The sequence below is a fragment of the Perca flavescens genome, chromosome 19 (assembly GCF_004354835.1).
Source record: "Perca flavescens isolate YP-PL-M2 chromosome 19, PFLA_1.0, whole genome shotgun sequence".
Taxonomy (NCBI): domain Eukaryota; kingdom Metazoa; phylum Chordata; class Actinopteri; order Perciformes; family Percidae; genus Perca; species Perca flavescens.
In genome coordinates, this window is record NC_041349.1 from 19,931,299 (window position 1) to 19,950,119 (window position 18,821).

At 41.1% G+C, this 18,821-nt stretch overlaps 1 protein-coding gene across 4 annotated transcripts in view; it reads left to right on the forward strand.

The window, feature by feature from the left end:
* The window catches only part of LOC114574024 (RNA-binding protein with multiple splicing), a 32,372-nt gene that overhangs the window by 5,676 nt on the left and 7,875 nt on the right, over positions 1–18,821 (forward strand). The window contains exons 2-7 of one of the 4 annotated variants that reach the window (XM_028606306.1): positions 7,537–7,614; positions 8,393–8,431; positions 10,297–10,359; positions 13,108–13,258; positions 15,276–15,403; positions 17,903–17,972. In XM_028606306.1, coding sequence (XP_028462107.1) covers positions 7,537–7,614; positions 8,393–8,431; positions 10,297–10,359; positions 13,108–13,258; positions 15,276–15,403; positions 17,903–17,965 — 522 coding nt within the window. In that variant the 3' untranslated portion in view covers positions 17,966–17,972. The remainder of the gene's footprint in view (positions 1–7,536; positions 7,615–8,392; positions 8,432–10,296; positions 10,360–13,107; positions 13,259–15,275; positions 15,404–17,902; positions 17,973–18,821) is intronic. The other 3 variants (XM_028606307.1, XR_003695014.1, XR_003695015.1) reach the window with 3 other exon arrangements.

Sequence of the window (18,821 nt, forward strand, 5' to 3'; positions counted from 1 at the left end):
CACAAACGGTTAAACCCTGCTCCATCTAGCCGTCTGATAGGTAGGAGTTTATTTATAAAAGCGCGGAGGGAATTGTCATCTTATCTTAGCCGTTTGTCAGCTGTGCGACAAGAGGTATTTGAAAAGACAACAACAAGGCTTAGCGTCAGGAACGCCTGGCAAAGGATCCTGCTAAACTGATGTGAGAAGAAAAGGAAAAGATAAAAGGTTAAAGAATTGTACTAGATGTTTAAATATATATCTACAGCTATATATAAACTATTTTAACTGACCGAGAATGAGGAGTGACATTTTTTTTATATGGTGATGCTTTTCCTTAAAAGGCCTTAATTGTCAACTTTGAATTTGCTTTGTAATTAATGATACACTACAGGAAGGAGGTGTGAAAGAAAGAGGTTGTGAGCTTGCGCCTAGAAAGCGTCAGCCATCTTGTCTTGCTTTGTCATACTGTATTAATGTAACTTTTTCTGTCACCTACACTTAATATTGCTTACTCACAAGCTCTGATTATCCACCTTACAGTTTATAATGTCTCTTCTCTGAAGCCTTCTTTTATGCTCTGCACACTTTTTCAATCAATAATTCATCTAATTTATTTTCTCTAAACCCACCATCCACCCTCCCCTTTCTCTCCTGCTCCCTTTCTACACTTTTATCTCCCTTCTCCTCCGTTTCCTTTCCTTCCTTCCTTTCTTTCATCCATCCCACCCTTTTTCTTCCCCCTCTTTATCTTGTTCTCTAGCCGTTTCCTCCCTCTTTCCCTCCCTCCCTCTACCCTGTTACTGTTTATAATTTGCCACTCTACTTCTCCCCTTTCCTACCACTCCCTTCTTTTTCATCCTGCTCTCTCTCTCTCTCTCTCTCTCTCTCTCTCTCTCTCTCTCTCTCTCGCCCAGTTTAGTTCCAGTACAAAAACATCTTATCCCTTATCGCCCCATATGTTGAAAGCGTGACCCTGAGATCTCTGAACAGAAGGACCATTTATGGTCATGTGAAGAGCCCTAAAGACAGGGGCGAGCCAGGCAGAACGGTAACAAGGACAACTTGAAAAGTTGGTGGATAGGCTTCGATGGATAGGGGGGGATTATAATGGGTATTAAGTATTGTCTGACATTTTACAGACAATGATTATCAGCAAAGTAATAGATGATGAAAATAATAATTTGTTGCTGCCCTAGATTGGCTACCCTCACTATGCAAAACCAGTCTAGTAATACAGCTTGTTTTCCCTCAGAAGCATTCAAGTAATTAACCTTTAACCCTGTAAGGCCCAAGTATATCAAAAGTTAGCTTGCTAGCTGCAAATGGTTGTATTGAATTGAGCAACTTCATTTTATTTTTTATGAATGCAACTTAAAGAAATGGCTTGGTGTCACCAGGGTTAAAAAAAAACAACCTAAAGATGGTTACTTTAAGTGCCATCACTGATAAACAAAAAGGAACAGCTGGACTATTGCATAAAGGGAACACATTAGGCTTACATTTCTTCATGGAGACAGAGTATCTACTGTTGTTTTTGTCTCCACTTGCACCGGACACTTTAACCCTCTGCCCACCCAACCTCAAAACCAAACAGTTTAAGGGCAGGCAGCAACAAAGGGAGTCGAGGAAAGGCAAACGTGGACGATTAGTTCAAGTTAAGGAGCGCTTTGGAATGTTAAGTCCATTCGTGGAGACGCATCAGATAAGAGAGAGAGGAAGCAAACAGCAAACTAGTATGAAAGATTTTGATGAACTCCAAGCTGACAGCCGAGGAGTCAAACTGATGTGTAGCTGACAATCTGTGAACGAGCTTCTCTCTCTCTTCCACACACGTCATCAAAGTGACACCTTAAGGCCTTCTCGCTGAGGTAAAAAATTGTTGATACGAAAAGAAAGAGAACATATGTGTCATTAAGACATGAGTATTCTTTTCCAGGTTAGGTTTTAAAACGAGGGAAACTGTTATGGAGAGGGGAAGAAAAAAGCACGAGAAGGAAAACGCAAGTGGGCGCTTACTTGCTTTTCCTAGGTAATTTGTTTTAAAAGTCTTTTTAAAGGTTAACCTGTTGGAACATTTACAGGCCCTTACTGAGCTGTAACTGTTGGTCGAAAGCACTTGTGAGAGTAAGAGGGAGAGAGAGAGAGAAACAAACAAAGAAACTCTCCTCTCAGAGTTTAGTCGTGACTTTTGGAGTGTGCTCAACCTCACAGTTGACCCCTGACCCACACAATAACCCGTGCCTAACCCGTGACCTCTGACCCCAAATGTGAAACTTGACCCGTTGAACCCTGCCGATTAACAGACCAACAGAGTCATCCATTTATGGTCGTTTGACACCTCTCGGGCCTGCAGTCTCTCACTCTTCAGTCTTCACGTTCTCTGTCATGGAAGATGAAGGGGAACAAATCTTGTGAGGATCATGGAGCGCGATGTCAACACAGAGCAGAGACAACTTGCATAGCAAAAGAGTTTGGGAGTCTGTCAGTTGGACTGTTTTTTAATATTGCAGCGCTCAACTGATGCAAGAAAACTCAACTTGCCCTGAGCTCACGCTGGCTCATGGTTGACTTTGATTTTAGCTCGGTCACAGCAAACCAAGACTTGTGTTTGTTTGGAGTTGAAAGCATCTAGTGTGGGTTTGCAATGAAAGATTTTTATCTAAGCTTTGATTTCAAATGCAGGTAATGGCAGTATTGTTGCATGCACACATGCTACAATAGGCTACTGTACCCTCTCTTCTAAGGCTTCAAGGTTAGAGCGTTGTCCTGCCACATCTGGCTCAAAGGACCTGTATCTATTAACTTGGCTGTCAAACACACACTCACACACACGTACACACACAGGGAGGGGGAAAGAAACACATAGTAATCATCTCACATCGCACCAAGGTCGTGTTCCTCATTTCAGCCAGAATGAACGGTCAAAAAAGCACTCAATTAAAGTCGGAGCAAATATCTGAGAAAGTCACACAGTGCGGCAGAGTGTAATGAGGCATTTCAGGCAATAGGTGTAACACATTTTATAAGTCCACAACGCAAGCTGAATAGAAATGACCGTGAATAAGTTGGTAGGCCATTTAATTAGACAAATCCAAGCAGCTTTTTATAATGGCTGACCAATTGCATTCTGTGGTGGGGGAACATTTTTAAGTGGTGTCAGTTTTGGTTTTGTTAATTAAAGCTTTATTACGTTTGACAGTGAAAATGTGGTTTGGTGGAAGGTCAGAATTTATTAGTAAAGCCAGAAAAAAACATAATTGGGCTAAATGCATCATCGTTTTTAATTTTGTTCCTTTGGCTCATTTAAAGGATATTTTGGTTTATTGTAACTTGGATCTTTTATTTTTTATTTTTTTTCTAGGTTTGGCCACTGGTTAGCCAACCTTATTTGAAACAAAGGGGAACAGTAAAATTATTACGCAAATTGTTCGTTGTAAACATCCAGACCAACTTCCTGGTACAAATTTGACCTACTGTACTCGTCGTTGAGGGTTTGTTGCACTTTGGTTTTATTTTCAGATGAAGTGGTTTGAATAACCTGGCTAAACCGTTGGCTTGTTCACTACCTGTCTGAGTGATTGGGTTTCTTGCCCTGTTGGACTTTGTTTTAGCACTATCCTTGTGCCCCCAGTAGGGCAGAAACGATTAGTTGATGATTGGATTTGTTGATTGACAGGATATTCAACTATTTTCATAATTGATTAATTGTTCCAGTAATTTTCAAGCAAAAATGTCAACCGTTCTCTGGTCCCAGCTTCTCCAGTGTGAGTATTTGCTGCTTTACGGAGTCATATACTATAGTAGACCAAAAAAAACAAGGACTTTGATAATGTCACCTGGGAAAGTTCCCAGATTTCAGAAATGACTTTCTTAAGTATCACAACCCTTATCACAACAGATAGAAACAAAAACTATCTTAAAACAAGATCTAAGTTATATGTTAAGATGATACTTCACAGACCCCTCACCCTCCTTCTCCAGCCTTAGGGTGGAACCAGCAAACCTTTTAAGGTGCAATGATAGAGTATCAATAAGGTGATGACCTCATCTGGGGCTTCTGAAGTCAAGGATCTCTGATTAGAGGTGCATTGATCCCCTGGGACTTGCTGCAGAAGTGGCCATAATAGGATGTGATGTTTTTGGCCTGGGGCTGCTGTACTCCGCTAAGGCGTTGCCAGGGAACTGCACTGGTACGCCGGCTGTGAAGTACTCAGCTGGCTTGTGGTAGGTGAGGCTGCTGTTTTTGATCGAAGCCTGCCTTCGTGTTGGTGTGTGTGTGCACGCCATAAATGGTCAATGATTCAAAGGCCCATACCAGGCCACTCAGCACTATGAAAATGTAGGTATGTGACTCACGAGGAACCAATAAAACAATGCTTCTAAAACTCAATAAAACAGCTGCTTTATCTTTGCCTTTTACAAATCTGCAGAATTTGCTCAACCCCTGGCTTGACCTCCAGTGTAGGGAACTACATCATGAAACTTTGATATTTCACTTTACCTGTGGCTGCGCGTTTACAACGCCTTTTCGAGCTAGTCTCGAAGCCACATAAATTAAGACTGATACTGTAATCAACAGCAGATGTCTGCAGGAGACGGCTGTTGACACGTTTGTCTGTGAATCATCGCATATCATGTGCAGTCAACTCCACACCGGACACACGGCGAACCGATCATATATCACAACAGCTGACGTCAGGAAGTCTTAGGAATGAGGTTCGACCCAGCCAAGAATGTCCCATTGTTCTGAGTGTGTATTGTTGTGTGTGTTTGTCTTAGCTCATGCAGCATATCCAGCTCTCAAGGGTCTATTGGCCTCATGACCGAAGCCAGGAGTTAAATCAAAGATGGGATCTTGCATAACTTGGCAAATGAGTTAGATGACGAGATTTTCTTAACATGTGTGCCAACCTTCTGTTTAAGGTACAATGCTGCAGTCTACGTGATTATCATGTACTGTAATCTTATTTGAAAATTCATATATATATTTTATATGAATATGTTTCCGAAGTTTTGACTTTGGCATCCTTTTGTGGCCATGTGCTGCTTTAACGAGATGTTCACTGAAACCGAAAACAAATAAAATGGAAACAAAACCAGTCCATAATAGAAGTTTTTAGTTTTGGCACTACTTCTGTTTCTACTCTACTTTTTACCACCCCACTATTAGTTTTATCAGAGACTGTCCTTGCTCGTGTCTGATAGATACCATCCTGTTCTGACTCTTTGTGTCTATGTAACCCCATAGAAGGAGCCCCTCTAAAAGAGTTTATTTAAACAGAGCCCAGTGACGACCCTGCAGGGTTCAGCTCGACTCAGATAAGATAAGATGAGATAAGAGCAAAGGTGAGAAAGTCGCCGAGGTGAGATATTTTGGCAGGATGGCCGGTTTGGCACTCGCCAACTATTGCTCCCCCAGTTGCTAAGCTCCTTTGTTTGTGTGTTGCTCTGCCTTTGGCATCAGTGGAGCGTATCAGGTTACATGTGGGAATGAGGTGTAGTGTTAGTTCAGCAGTTCCTTTGTCCCCGGAGTGGTGAATCTACTAGCTAATGAATGTGGGAGCTACACTGTGTAATTGCATACCTACAGTTTTATTCTAAATTCGGCCCTAAATAGAATCTGAATGTTGAATAAATAATTTGATTACACATCCAAATCTACTATCACATTGTTGATATGGTATGGTGGAGTTGTGGGAAGTCGATTTGATGCACACAGTCTATTGTTTGATTTTGATTTCTCACCAAAGCAGTTATTTTCTTGTACGAAGCCAACTTCAATTGGATGATAACTCCAAGTATGAGGTGTAACTAGTGCCCGTTGATTTAATGGAATTGTCCAAAAAAAAGTATTGTCTTGGTAACACGTTATTGGAAAAAGGGAGGATTTTTTTTTTCCATTTGTTTCGTAAAGCTTAAGAGAGGTTAAATGCACACGCTGTGTTAATAGAAGACACATTTTGGCGTTTACAGTTAGAAATACCTGTGTTAACTCTCTCCTGTACTTCCCCGTTATTAAGGACAGACACATCTACAATTACATGTAACAAGTAGAATTTTCCTGTTTATTTGCGTCAAAATGTAACCAGATCTGCATTTGTGAGCTGTGACAGGACCTCTCAACACCTGTGTCTTGTAGTGCTGCTATGTCTGTGTTTACTAAATGTTGCCATTGGTGCTAATGTGTCTGCATATACAGTATGTTGAAAGAACTACTGGTGTTCACACAAGCCTTTTTAGACATGGCCACTTCAGCCAATTTACAGAGTCAAACAGTGTCAGTGTCCGGAAGTACCCACAGTATTGCAACCCCATTCTAAAGAACGTTTTACCACTTGCCATTTAAAATATCACTTCTTAAAGGAATAGGAACAGGGATTTATTGATTTTTCAGTCTTCTGCTAAGCTAAGCTAACTGGCTGCTGACCCCAGCTTCATATTGAATGTACATTTATTGTCACAGTTTTTTTTCTTATAATAGTAAAAGCCTTTACTACGTTTACCTTAACTGTCTAACAATATTTCTTAAACCATCAGTTTAATTCTCTATCTTACAAATAACATTCTGTATTTAACACCTCTGCTGTTCTAATTCGACAGTTCTGTTTGACATGTGAGTGGCAGGCCTTAATGAAATGGGTTGCTCAACTGCATTTACATTTTGGTGAGCAGTAAATGTGTAGTGTGTTCTCTAGTACATACTCGCCATAGTTTCCAAAACGATATTTCAGGATTATCCCTTTTCTAAGCACATACAATATGACAGATGAGTTCACCACCCCGGCTCAGCCAGTATCAACAGTATCACTTACTTACAGTCTACCTTTTTCCATCTTTCAGGACTTCAGGACTGACTTTGAGGTTGTCAAGTGTTGGCTTTAGAGATTTGTTTTGAAAATAGTAATAAAAGGACACATTTGCACAGATAAAATTGAGGTGTTACCATTTTAAAATGTTCTTTTTGACAAACCTAAACTTGAACTGCAGTCCACCCAGAACGATTGTACCACATTCATTTTCTTCTTCTCTATCAACGCACATTATAACAAGTTACTTAGCTTGAAAGCCCATTTTGAGTCACTCTCCTGTTACTCCCTGTGTGGTTTTCCACCTTCTCTGACTCAGTACCAGCTGCAACACTTAAATTTTCCTTTGCTAACATATATATTGTAATTCCCCAGCAATGCCAGCTCAAGTTGAAAAGTTCAAATGTAAAACAGAGGCTAGAGCTGTTGAGGAAGGATTGCCATAAAACACAGCAGGCTGTAGATTACACAGGAGAATACAATACACTTGTTGTGTGTGTGTGTGTGTGTGTGTGTGTGTGTGTGTGTGTGTGTGTGTGTGTGTGTGTGTGTGTGTGTGTGTGTGTGGAGCTTAAAGACATCTCTATCATTATTTGAAAAGTCTATCATTTAGTGAAAGAATTATTTAACTCATGTTCAGTGTCCTTTTCCCCATTACCTCATCTGTTACTGCCAGGTATGCAAGGTATCTATTTATAGCTAGTGGAGGTTAATGAAAAATACATGATCTCTTTCTTGTCTTCCTCAGGTACGAACACTATTTGTCAGTGGGCTACCACTGGATATTAAGCCGCGGGAGCTCTATCTCCTGTTCAGACCATTTAAGGTATGTTTGTATGTTTTAAATGGATGGGCTACAGCTATTCTTAGAAGCTTTTCTTTCCAGCAGTCAATGGGACCTCCATTAATGGTGATGAAATAAACGGCAATGGAAACTCTCCCGCAAGGTTCAAGTGTGTGTGTTCCTAAAGCTGAGGTTCAATCACATCTTGATCGTGTGTGTGTGTGTGTGTGTGTGTGTGTGTGTGTGTGAGTGTGTGTGAGTGTGTGTGAGTGTGTGTGAGTGTTGTGAGTGTGTGTGAGTGTGTGTGAGTGTGTGTGTGTGTGTGTGTGTGTGTGTGTGTGTGGTGGAAAAATGGCTCGCTGCCTGCAATACAAAAACAAAGCTGTTCACTTCACCTCAGAAACTTCACTTTGTCACAGGCCCTAGAGTTTAGTTCAGGTGACTGCATGTAGATGTTGCAAGCTTTTTGGACCGTCACCCTAGAATGATGCACTTGAATGGCTCAGCTGCAACACATTTAAAGTGAATAATGACACAATTGCTATGCATCTAATCCCTTTCTTGGATAATGCTCATTATATGTACTCTGAGTAAACTGTTTATATCATTAGCATCGAAAGCAGTAAATCTCGATTAAAGACACAACAATCGGTCCATGTGGTCTTCATAAGAGGTCTTTGACTTGACTAATGTTTTTAGTAAATGCAAGCGTTATGCAATATTTTGGCAGAAATGGATATGTATACTCAGCAAATTAAAGCATTTGTCACTGTGAAGAGACACCTTTTCACATTTCTGACATTTTCTTTCTTTGTTTCAGGGCTATGAAGGCTCCTTGATAAAACTCACTTCTAAACAGGTATGCTATAGGCAGCACTGAGGGCTGCGTCTCTATACAATGAAACTGATGAATGAAAACATCAGTCTTTTATCATGCTGTTACGGCTCGCATTACCCAATTTCTCGCTCATCAACACCTTCAACTTTTTTGTCTCTTCTTTGTCCTATTTCTTCCCCCTCTCTGTGTTCATGGCTTGTTGACTATGAAGGATTAGCACCCTTTGTCAGGAAGTACCTGGAAATGGGGGGGAGAGAGAGGAAAAAAGTGTTGCACCAACTTGCCTTTGGCAGTCGGATAGTATGCTTGTAGTCGCAGACATTCAACTCCGGTGGGATGTGCGGGGATGAGACGGGAAAAGAATTTTGAGGTGTCAAAGCGAGCGTTTTGACAAGAGCAGTACTGACGGTTGAGTTTTGCCTCCAGGGGCGCAGGACTGAAAATGAGCTCAGCTGACAGGTGTCCACATCCAGATTTAAGCAATTTAGCCTCATGTCCGTGTACTTATTACCACGTCACGCTGTTTCCCATAAAGACATGACATGCTCGTTAGAAGGGTTTAGGGTAATTTAGATTTGTGCTGAGTATAATACCTCTTACACTAAGAACAAAGGAAAGCTTTTTTTTCCGGTGGGGGAATTTGCATGGTTTGGGATTTTCCTTTTTTGTTTCATTGTGGTTGCATGCTGTCAAAAACTTTTTCAAAGGCAATTAGCAGCTATTCAAACATCGTATATATAAAGGCATGTAGGTCCAGGTTATCTCTGTTATCAGTAAGGGTTGTTGTGATACTAATAATGCGTTGTGTTGTGTCTAGTATAACGAGTATTTTTGCTAAAAAATGACAAATTTTTTTGGTTTAAGTGACTTCCCCCCCCCCCACCCCAACTAATGGTAATGATGATGGTGGCACAAATCAATCGTCCTTCCAGTCCAAGAACACACAGCCATCTCCATATATAGCAAGAGCCAGATCACAGACCCTTTTCTATTTATATTCCTGTTACGCTTCCTCCTTCTGACGTCTTCACTTAGTCCTTTCTTTTTTCATCTTTCTTTTCCCTTCTCCTCCTCTTTCTCTACTTGTTCAAAACTCCCATAACCCAAGACTGCTTTTCCAGATCACACGCAGCAGTGCGACCCCATGGGAGCAACATGTTTAGAGATTTTGTTTTCTCCCCACCTCCTCTCAACATCGCCATGCACACACACATACACCGCAAAAAGTGCATTCTTTGTTGACAACTGCAACAGCGGTTAGAAATCTGACAACGAAACCTGCACTTTTACTATTGCGGGCACAGGCTCTAGAGTGATTTAACCAGAATACAAAACAAGCACTGCGTGGAATGGATATATTGCATGGTTTTTGATTGACAGGTCTGTTCAGGGAGGTCTTAAAAACTATTTCTACCTCTCACTTTCTTTCATTTTTAATCTCACCTTTAACCTCTAAATTTTAATTCTCAAGACCCCCGTACCCCCATTTCTCTACTTTTTTCTCTCTCTATCTCTTCTCCTTTTTCAGCTTTCACCCCCCTCTCTGCCTCTCTCACACACACTCTTAACATGCACTTTCTTGCTCTGACATTGCCCGTATTTGGGCATAGGGGAGCTGAATGATGAACTCTCCTTGTGCAGTGTAAGTGTCCAGCCTCCATTTCTCTCTTCCCCCCCCCCCACCTCGCTCACTCTCTCTCTCTCTGTCGCCGCGGTTTTATAAACAGGGCAAGAGAAAGAGGCAGAGGGGGGTTGGGAATAATATCAAAAAAAAGAAATCTTACAAAAAAGAAAAACATGTCTATGTCACTCAGACAGAAATGCAGACTCAGTTTTCTGCCTTAAACCATGTTTCTTCCTTTTGTTCTGTCTTCTTGTCTCCCCAGCCAGTGGGGTTTGTCAGCTTTGACAGCCGATCAGAAGCGGAGGCTGCTAAGAATGCCTTGAACGTAAGTGTCATGCCCTCTTCGTGCTCCTCTCAAGCACCAGCTCGGCACTAGTATATCTTGTGATGACTTAGAATCGCATCTCTCTGCCTTCTGTGCAAATGCATTTGATATCAAGGAAATCCAGACATTCCTGCATTTCCTATCACATGCTAAAAGACAGAAAAAGGTAGTGCTGGTAGACATGCTGTTGTTGCTCTGAATTTGTGTCTAAATGTTTGGGTTTGAGTAAATAAAGCCTTTTTTCTTAAAGCTTTGCCATGGATCCTGCAAGGTCAGGAGGAACATTAGCTCTTCTTCTACATATAAATAGCAGATATTGATCTAGGGTTTAATTTTAATCTCACTTATTTCAGAATGTAGCTCAGTAGAAAGCCTTGATGAGGCAGAATATGAAACAGAGCCCATCCTCACAGGGTTTTATTCAGCTCACTTGAAACAAAGTAGACAGTAATGAATACCAGTTCTCACCCAGCTTTATTTTCCCATTGTTTTCTTTTTGAAGGTGTCTAGATATACACCACCCCTTCTAATGCTTCTTAAGTTTTTGTTGATGCCTTTGTCACAGAAAAAGATCAGTTTTACCATCCTCCTAAAGTTGGACCGTGACAACGCGAGTGGAGTCTGTCAACTTTCAGATGTTACCATATTGGTGCGCATCAAAGGCAGAGCAGAGAGTGGAAGAAAGGATAGAAATTATTTTATTATGAGCCAACAATAGTCTGACTGTTTCCATAGAATCACACAGTGGGACTGAGAAATGAACAGTGCTCTTGTTTTTCGGGGAAAGCTGCGTTCCCCGGGGTCATATGGAGATAAGCCAGATTTTGCAAACATCTATCTGCATATTGAAATATGGGCAAGACAGAGAAAACCGAGGGAAGGAAGGGGATTTGTTTCCTGTCATAGCAGAACAGAAATCTTTTAAAATAACACTTGATTCTCGCACCATTATATCAATTATAATCATCACCAAACAATCCATACAGAAGTGCAAAGAAGGAAAAAAAAACATTTTAAGGTAGAGATTCAACACCGTACAAACTGAGATGTGCTCAGGCCTCATTATATCCATGTCCTATCCTTATTATACCTCTGTAGCCTCAACTGGCAGAAGCTGCGAGCGCACTGAGCCAAGGCAATCCTAGTTAATTCCCTCCCCTTCATGAGAAGAGTCATCCCTCGCTTGTTTCAGCTCAGCGTTGCCCGAGCCTGCAGGGACGAGTCGAGAAAACCATCCTTCCAGCTCTTTAGCTGCAGAGAACTTTGCTCTTGACTGCTTTTTGATCTCCCCTTCTGTTTTTTTTTATGTATCTTTAACAGACAATCAAATGAAGTTAATTAGAGGGTGGTTATAGTTGCTGGTGACATTTGGCCTTGTTGCTCCCAACAAACAAATAGCCACTTTGTTTTTTTTTGGGATGAAGAAGACCTTGGTTTAAGTCACATAACAATTTTTTTTCTTTAGGCAAAAGTAATTGAGAAGAAAAAATGATTTGGACTATTGCACGTGTGAAGATCAAACTGTAAGAAGACAAAAAAAACGGCTTGTTTTAAGCACTGGTATATCAGAAGACTTTTAGCATTAGCATCTCAAGAATTTGCCAGAATATTTGGCTCCCTGTAAGCGGTGATGCTTGCAATATGTCATGGTGAATGGCGGATTTGATGTCATGATATTAAGTTACAGTTACGGTTCAGTAGGGAGCATAGCAAGGCCCTGGTGGCTTGTCTGACCGTGGTGTAAATGACATCAGCGCTTGCCAGGTCTGTGTCATCAGGTTATGATTTTCAATTGTGGGTGTCACCCGTCATCACGTGCGTCCAACCAGAATAACACTCTAATCCACAGTGAGCCCTTTACAACAGCAGGCTTCAGAGTCTAAGCAACTGGAATGTCCCCTAAACCGCTGAGATTTCGGCAGTAAATTCAGTCATGAAATACAAAAAAATGAAAAGTATACAAAGTGACAATTCCAGATATCAGCCAGGTCCCACTTGGCATCTATCAACACACAGCACGGCTGATAATGAAGTGGAAGATGCATGCATGATAACTACTATATCTCCTCCATGGTCTAAATAAGTCTGCTTCATCACTACTTTGAGGCACAAAGCAGCAACTCTATCAATTGCTCTCCCTTATTTATAACATCACCAATTCATTTTATTATATAACTGTAATATAATTTGTCAGGTTGTTTAAGGCACACTTGCTAAAGCAAATTATTACTGCCACTAATGTGTGACATCATTAAGAGCCATCATGTGGTAAGCCCTGATCTTAGTCAACAAAGACACCTCCCACGGTGTTGCCTTTTAAGCGACATTCCAGGAAAACGATAAGAACTCTATAAACAACTTGTCTGTGTTCATCATATGTTTACTGGGAACAATATGTTGTAAAAGGAAATGAGTTAATACTCAAAGTTGATCAGCACATAAAACAATTGAATCATGCAGAAATCTTCAAACATATGAACTGGTATACACAGTGTTTTACATTGATTACATTTAAATCATGGATATCTGCAAATAATGTATCACGATTATACGATGATTAATGCATGTTAAACGATGACACACATCTTTAAAACAAAATGTATATAAAAAAACAATGCAATGCTGATCGAGTCCTGATGATATTTGAGCTTTTTGATCAATTAGTCCAACGGTTCTGTTGTAAGAGCATGGATAAAAGCTTGCTAAGAAACAATATATTTGCTGACACATCTTTCCGTTTGATCTCAGGGGGTCCGGTTTGATCCAGAGATCCCCCAGACCCTTCGGTTGGAGTTCGCCAAGGCCAACACCAAGATGGCCAAGAACAAGCTGGTTGGCACCCCCAACCCCCTTCCCTCCCAGCAGAGCCCCGGGCCACAGTTCATTAGCAGAGACCCATGTGAGTACTTTGACCATTTGTCGTCTTACTCTTTGTCTGTGTTGCTGCTTCCTTTGGCCATTAATTGCTCTTGTTTGAGGTAACTAGACAGCTGTTTCCCTTTTAAGGATTATTTGTCATGAGTAGAGCAGTTGTGCATCAGCTGTGACTATACATGATAAATGGAGATTCACTTGGCTGCTAATCACTAATAAGTCTCTTTTAATGGTGTTGTGTTTGTGCTTTGTTGAAACATTGTTTTCATGTGGAAACAGGTTAATGGCATTTCACTTAGTAATCTGTAACCAAAAGTTGCTCCTCCCCAACTCTTCAAGTAAAATGTTTCACCAAAATCAGATTCTGTGCCATGATTGGGCAACTTGAGCAGAGTCCTCCACCTAAACAACACATGCCCCCTGCTAGATTAATGATTCATAAACAGTTCATGCTCTAATTATTTGGACTGAAGGCCTTTGAGTATCAGGCATGTATGAAATCTGCTAATGCAGCTCTGTACTTTTTTTTCCCCATTTAGTCAAATATTTGTCTGAGAGGCTTAAGGATTTTGCAAGAATCAGCCATTGATAGTTGAACATAGGCCAGCTGTGGTTGTACATTCTTCCTAAATGACCAAACCGCTCTTATCTTGGATCTTTTTTTGCCAGAGAAAGGGTGTGTACTCGGTGGGGCCTCAGTGGAAAATGGAAGGAAACGATTAATGAAACCATGACGTAATCATTAGGAGAGAAATTGCTGTCGTTTCCTGATAAGAGATGTTTAAATCAGCCAGTTTTCTCATGATGAACAGTGATTAACACTTAGCGGGAGACACCGAGAGCACTGGGAAAATGCTCCTTAACATTGTACGGCTATCTGATGGTTCTCCAATGAGCTGCTGTTTTGTTCTGCTTCTGCATTTGTATGTGTACACTTACTCTGTACCACTCTGCACTGTCACCTATCTCTTCACTCATGCACTATGCTCTTTTTTTCACTGTCACTTTATAGTCGACTCAATGAGTAGATCATCAAATCTGGGATGGTTTCCTCTCATTTTATTCTGAATTAAATCAGCTTTTCTAATTTGAGTAGTTTGGTAATCCCTGCCCCCTTAGTGACTGTTGCGACGCCTGTTAAGCTTTCCATTTTCACACGGGACATAAGCAGTTCACAATAAAAACATACAGACATATTTACCTGTCAGAGCCGTAGCTAAATAGCTAATCGATCTAATGTTAGTTTCATGAGTTGGATGAAAACGGCATCTCCGGCTGACTAAGTAATGCTTCCAGTTGGCTCATTTTAAAAAGAAAGAATATGCACTTGATGCAACATAGCTTAATGCAAGATATTTTGCTAAGTACTGAGGCTGAAGTTACATGTCTTAGGCAAAAAAGTCTTCATCAGTTCATGTACCATTTAGAAGACTTGTAGTTTAACGCTAACTTAAGAAACAGCGTTGTTCTTGTATTGCAGTGTAGAGCTAGATAGTCCTAGCATTTTAAGTATGATAATAATACAATGTAAGCTCAGGCGTTTTCGTTCTGTTTTCACTTAAAGTTACAAGAGAAAAGGCTTTCAGCATGAAGAATAACCAATATGTTTGTGGACGGCCATGCTAACGATTGTAGCTTAGTTTTGATCCGATAAACACACAGTTTAATCTGTTTCACACACTTTCGCTCTTGTGTTTTGGAAATGTTTTTAAAAAAACGCACCATCCTCCAAACTCGATAATAATCTGCCAAGTACTATCACTCTCCCTACAGCCCAATGCCCACCGCTTTGGCATGTTGAGAAATCCGAGGCTTGACAGGCCTGCCATGCCTAGTTATGGTTGCTAAGCAATGATTGGACATCGCTGTTTAAGGGTTTTGCAAACGGTCCGTTGGTTTAAAACAAATGAAATGTGAGGAAGCTACTTCAGATACTCACCTGCGGTGCACCTCCACCCCCCCCCCCCCCTCCACCCTGTAGCCACCCACCCATCCACTGGCCACTCTCCTCACTCCACTCCTCCTTCTTCTTCTTTCCACAGATGAGCTCACAATGCCCGCTCTATATCCCAGCAGCCCAGACGTGTGGGCATCATACCCGCTGTACCCGGCGGAGCTGTCGCCGGCCCTCCCACCCGCTTTCACCTACCCCTCCTCGCTCCACGCTCAGGTAACCTGCAAACCCATCCCCTCCTCCCCCACCATTACCACCGTCACCACCTAGACCACTGGCCCTCGCCTCTTCCTGAGCCCACCGCACAAAAACCTGCTGCCGTCAGCCCTGAAATCCCTCTCTGCTCCATCCCACAGACGCACACACCACACAGTCTGAGCACACACCACACTGTCATTTGCTGATTTACTGATCTATTGATTACCTCTCTGTCGCTACTGCTACTGCTATGGGTCAAACATGTATTGTTTTGAAGTCAATGGGGTAGTTTGGATTTGGCAGAATTGTGCTATTTTTCTTACCTTCAGGCAAACCAATGTAGACTTGCCTGTGTAATGTGCTATAACAATCACATTATAGCTTAAAACTGCCATTTCTAAAATACTGATAGTCATGATAGCCACGTTCATCTGATATGAATGTGCTCCATAAAAGCAGGAAGTGGATCCGGAATTTGATACATCAAATTTGTTTATTGATAGTGAAATAATTGACTTTATAAATATTTAATTTACAGGGTGTAGTCCATTTTTGCAGACATGTAATGCTGTTTTACCCTTCTCTTGAGATGAACTGCTATCTGATCCCATTAACTTCCAGGAATCGAACTAAACTAAACTAATAATCACTGCTCACCAAGAAAGGCATCCATGGGTGTGACTGACTTTTGAGTGTTCTAAGTAGGAACAAAAGAGCGATCCCAATAATTCAAAATGGCACATGTTTCTACAGTAGAAGTTGAATGACCAATTAATGCTGATTGCAGCCAGTCACTAGCTCTCTGACTCTCACTCTTACCATGTCACTTTATTTATCCCAATTAGAGGCATCATCCGTACAACTGAAAGCTTCAGTGGTTTGCATCATCATTTGACCATCTCCTACTTCATTATTAAATCCCTCCTTTTCAACCAACCATGATCCAGTTTATTGAGGCCTTCTAATCTGCACAGCTCCACTGTGAGTTCACATAAGAGTTCATTATTGATCTCTTGAAATTCTTCTCATGGAGCCTGTTTGTTGCTGGCTGACGCTAATATGATCTCAGTATTAGACGTACTGTTTCTGAATTCTTGTTTGTTGATTTGGTTTTTAAAGCTTGCAATGATTTCTCCGTACATACATGTTACAGTATCTGGGTTATTCCATGTCTTTTATCTCTGCTAGAGAGTCTATAGATTATATTACCATACATAATACAGATACCAAGGTTATTTAAGTATAAAGGCCCCTAGCAAAGATACTAAAGCTAAAACTCGGATGATGTCAGAATTTAAAATGAGTGCGAGATGAATCTGCCTAGCTGGCATTTTTTTCACATGTGAGCACACACTGACACAAAGAGAATCTGGCTTTGAGATTTCATTAGGGGGTTATGGGTAATGTTAGCATCTCACAACCCCTTTCTGCCCTTGAATAGATGCTGATGTGAGACATAAAAATATGTATATTGACAGGTCTTACGACGCACACAAAAGACTAAATGATCAAATCTATTTTATGTTAACATGAGTTAACAACTTTTTTTTGCCGGGAGTTAGATGAGAACATTTATACCACTCTCATTCATGTTTTTATAGTGAATACGCAGCCCCAGCCAGCAGCTAAGGCTTCATTCGGACTAGATCAGTCTTCCTGGCGATTCGCCGCAGGGTTGTGCGACGGTCACTTAAATGGCCCATTTGTGTGACGTCCTGTTGTGTTCTTTAACCCCCAATGTAGCACAAGTAGACTTTATATTTCACAATTATTGTTTTCCGTCAGATCGTTTATAGATCTCACCTTTTCCGACCGCACTTGAAGGCAGCGTCATTTCACGGAGAAAGAGAGAAAAGAGACGGAGCGACTGTGCTTTGTGCTGGATCTTGTTACAGGAAACAGTCAGCTGTTACACAAACTCCTGGGCAGTTAAGTGCTTGTGTTTCGTTTTATACCCTCATAGTGTTTTAAAACGTTCTAATGGCAGCGATCGAGGCAGTGATGTTTACTGTTTACTGTACAGGACTCAGCCTCATAACGCACCGCCATTTCTGATCGGCGGTTACATGATTGGCCTCCGCAGCGTGACGTCAGTTTTTTTTCCCGCTCCCCCGTGGCCCCCACTGCCAAAATGAAAAAATAAAAAGGAATACTTGCGTTTTCGCCGGACCTTCTGAGAAATGCCAGAGTGTATGTGAACCCGGCCTAAAGATTGAAAACGGGGTGGGGGATCAGATCAGGTAGCCTTCCTTGAGTCCTGTCATCACACTGAGGTTGGCAAGCAACCAGCAGAGACTCCAGGATGTCACTGCACACGGCCAAGAAAGCAAATAAGTGTATTTCTCAAAATTTGAAACTATTCCTTTAGATGGCTTTATTCCTTGAGGTTACAGGATTTTAGTACAGCAAAAGTACTCAATAAATTGAATATTACATGTATGAATTGTATATAAACATATATTTGTATGCATGTATTTGTACGTGTGTGTTAATGTATGTGTGATTACGTATGTTTAGATTCGCTGGCTCCCACCTGCAGATGGAACTCCTCAGGGATGGAAGTCCAGGCAGTTCTGCTGAAGTATGTGTGAGTAGCATCACACACACACACACACACACACACACACACACACACACACACACACACGGGTCTACATGGGTGTACATTGTGCCTTGCTGTGAAAAACCTTTAGTAAATGTTATGACACTTGGTTTAAACAGACGCTGAGATATTCCTAAACATATGCCGGGAATATCACAGGGTGTTACTCCATGCACATGGCGTGTTCGTCAAATGAGCAACCCTTTTTTTTTTCCTCAAACCTCACATGGAAAACCTCCATTCAGCTAGCTGCCAAACTAACTAACTAATTAGTCCTATTTCTGCCAGTTGACTTCAAATACAGACATGAAACACAAAACAAATGAGCCTTTTAGAAGTAAATGTGGAAGTGTGTAAAGCCCAGTAGGTAGCCCATTCCTCGCACATCATCATACGACATAAAAGATGGGGAAAGGGAACTCCATTCTTTTCCCAACTTAGGTCATAGGGTACAGAAGGTCGACTTTTCCCATTGATGTGATGCTTGATCTCAGGCATCAAAGGCTGCAAGTCAAACAGAATATACAACAAGCTCTGATGCCGACGTTTTAATAACGCGGACGGAGTAGAGCTCAGCAAATATGACTAAAATGCTAATATCAGCTGCTTTGAAAGGTAATGTTATTATAACCAGTGTTGAAAGTCATTCAGTACATTCACTCAAGCACTGTGCTTGAGTACAGATTTGAGATACTTGTATTTCTATTTTATACTCAACTACAACTTAAAATTCAAAGGTACTTTTTACATTTATTTATGTGTACAACTTTTAAGTCCAAAACAAATTCCCTAAGGGAGACACTGAAGTATATTGTATGGTACTACATTTATTTG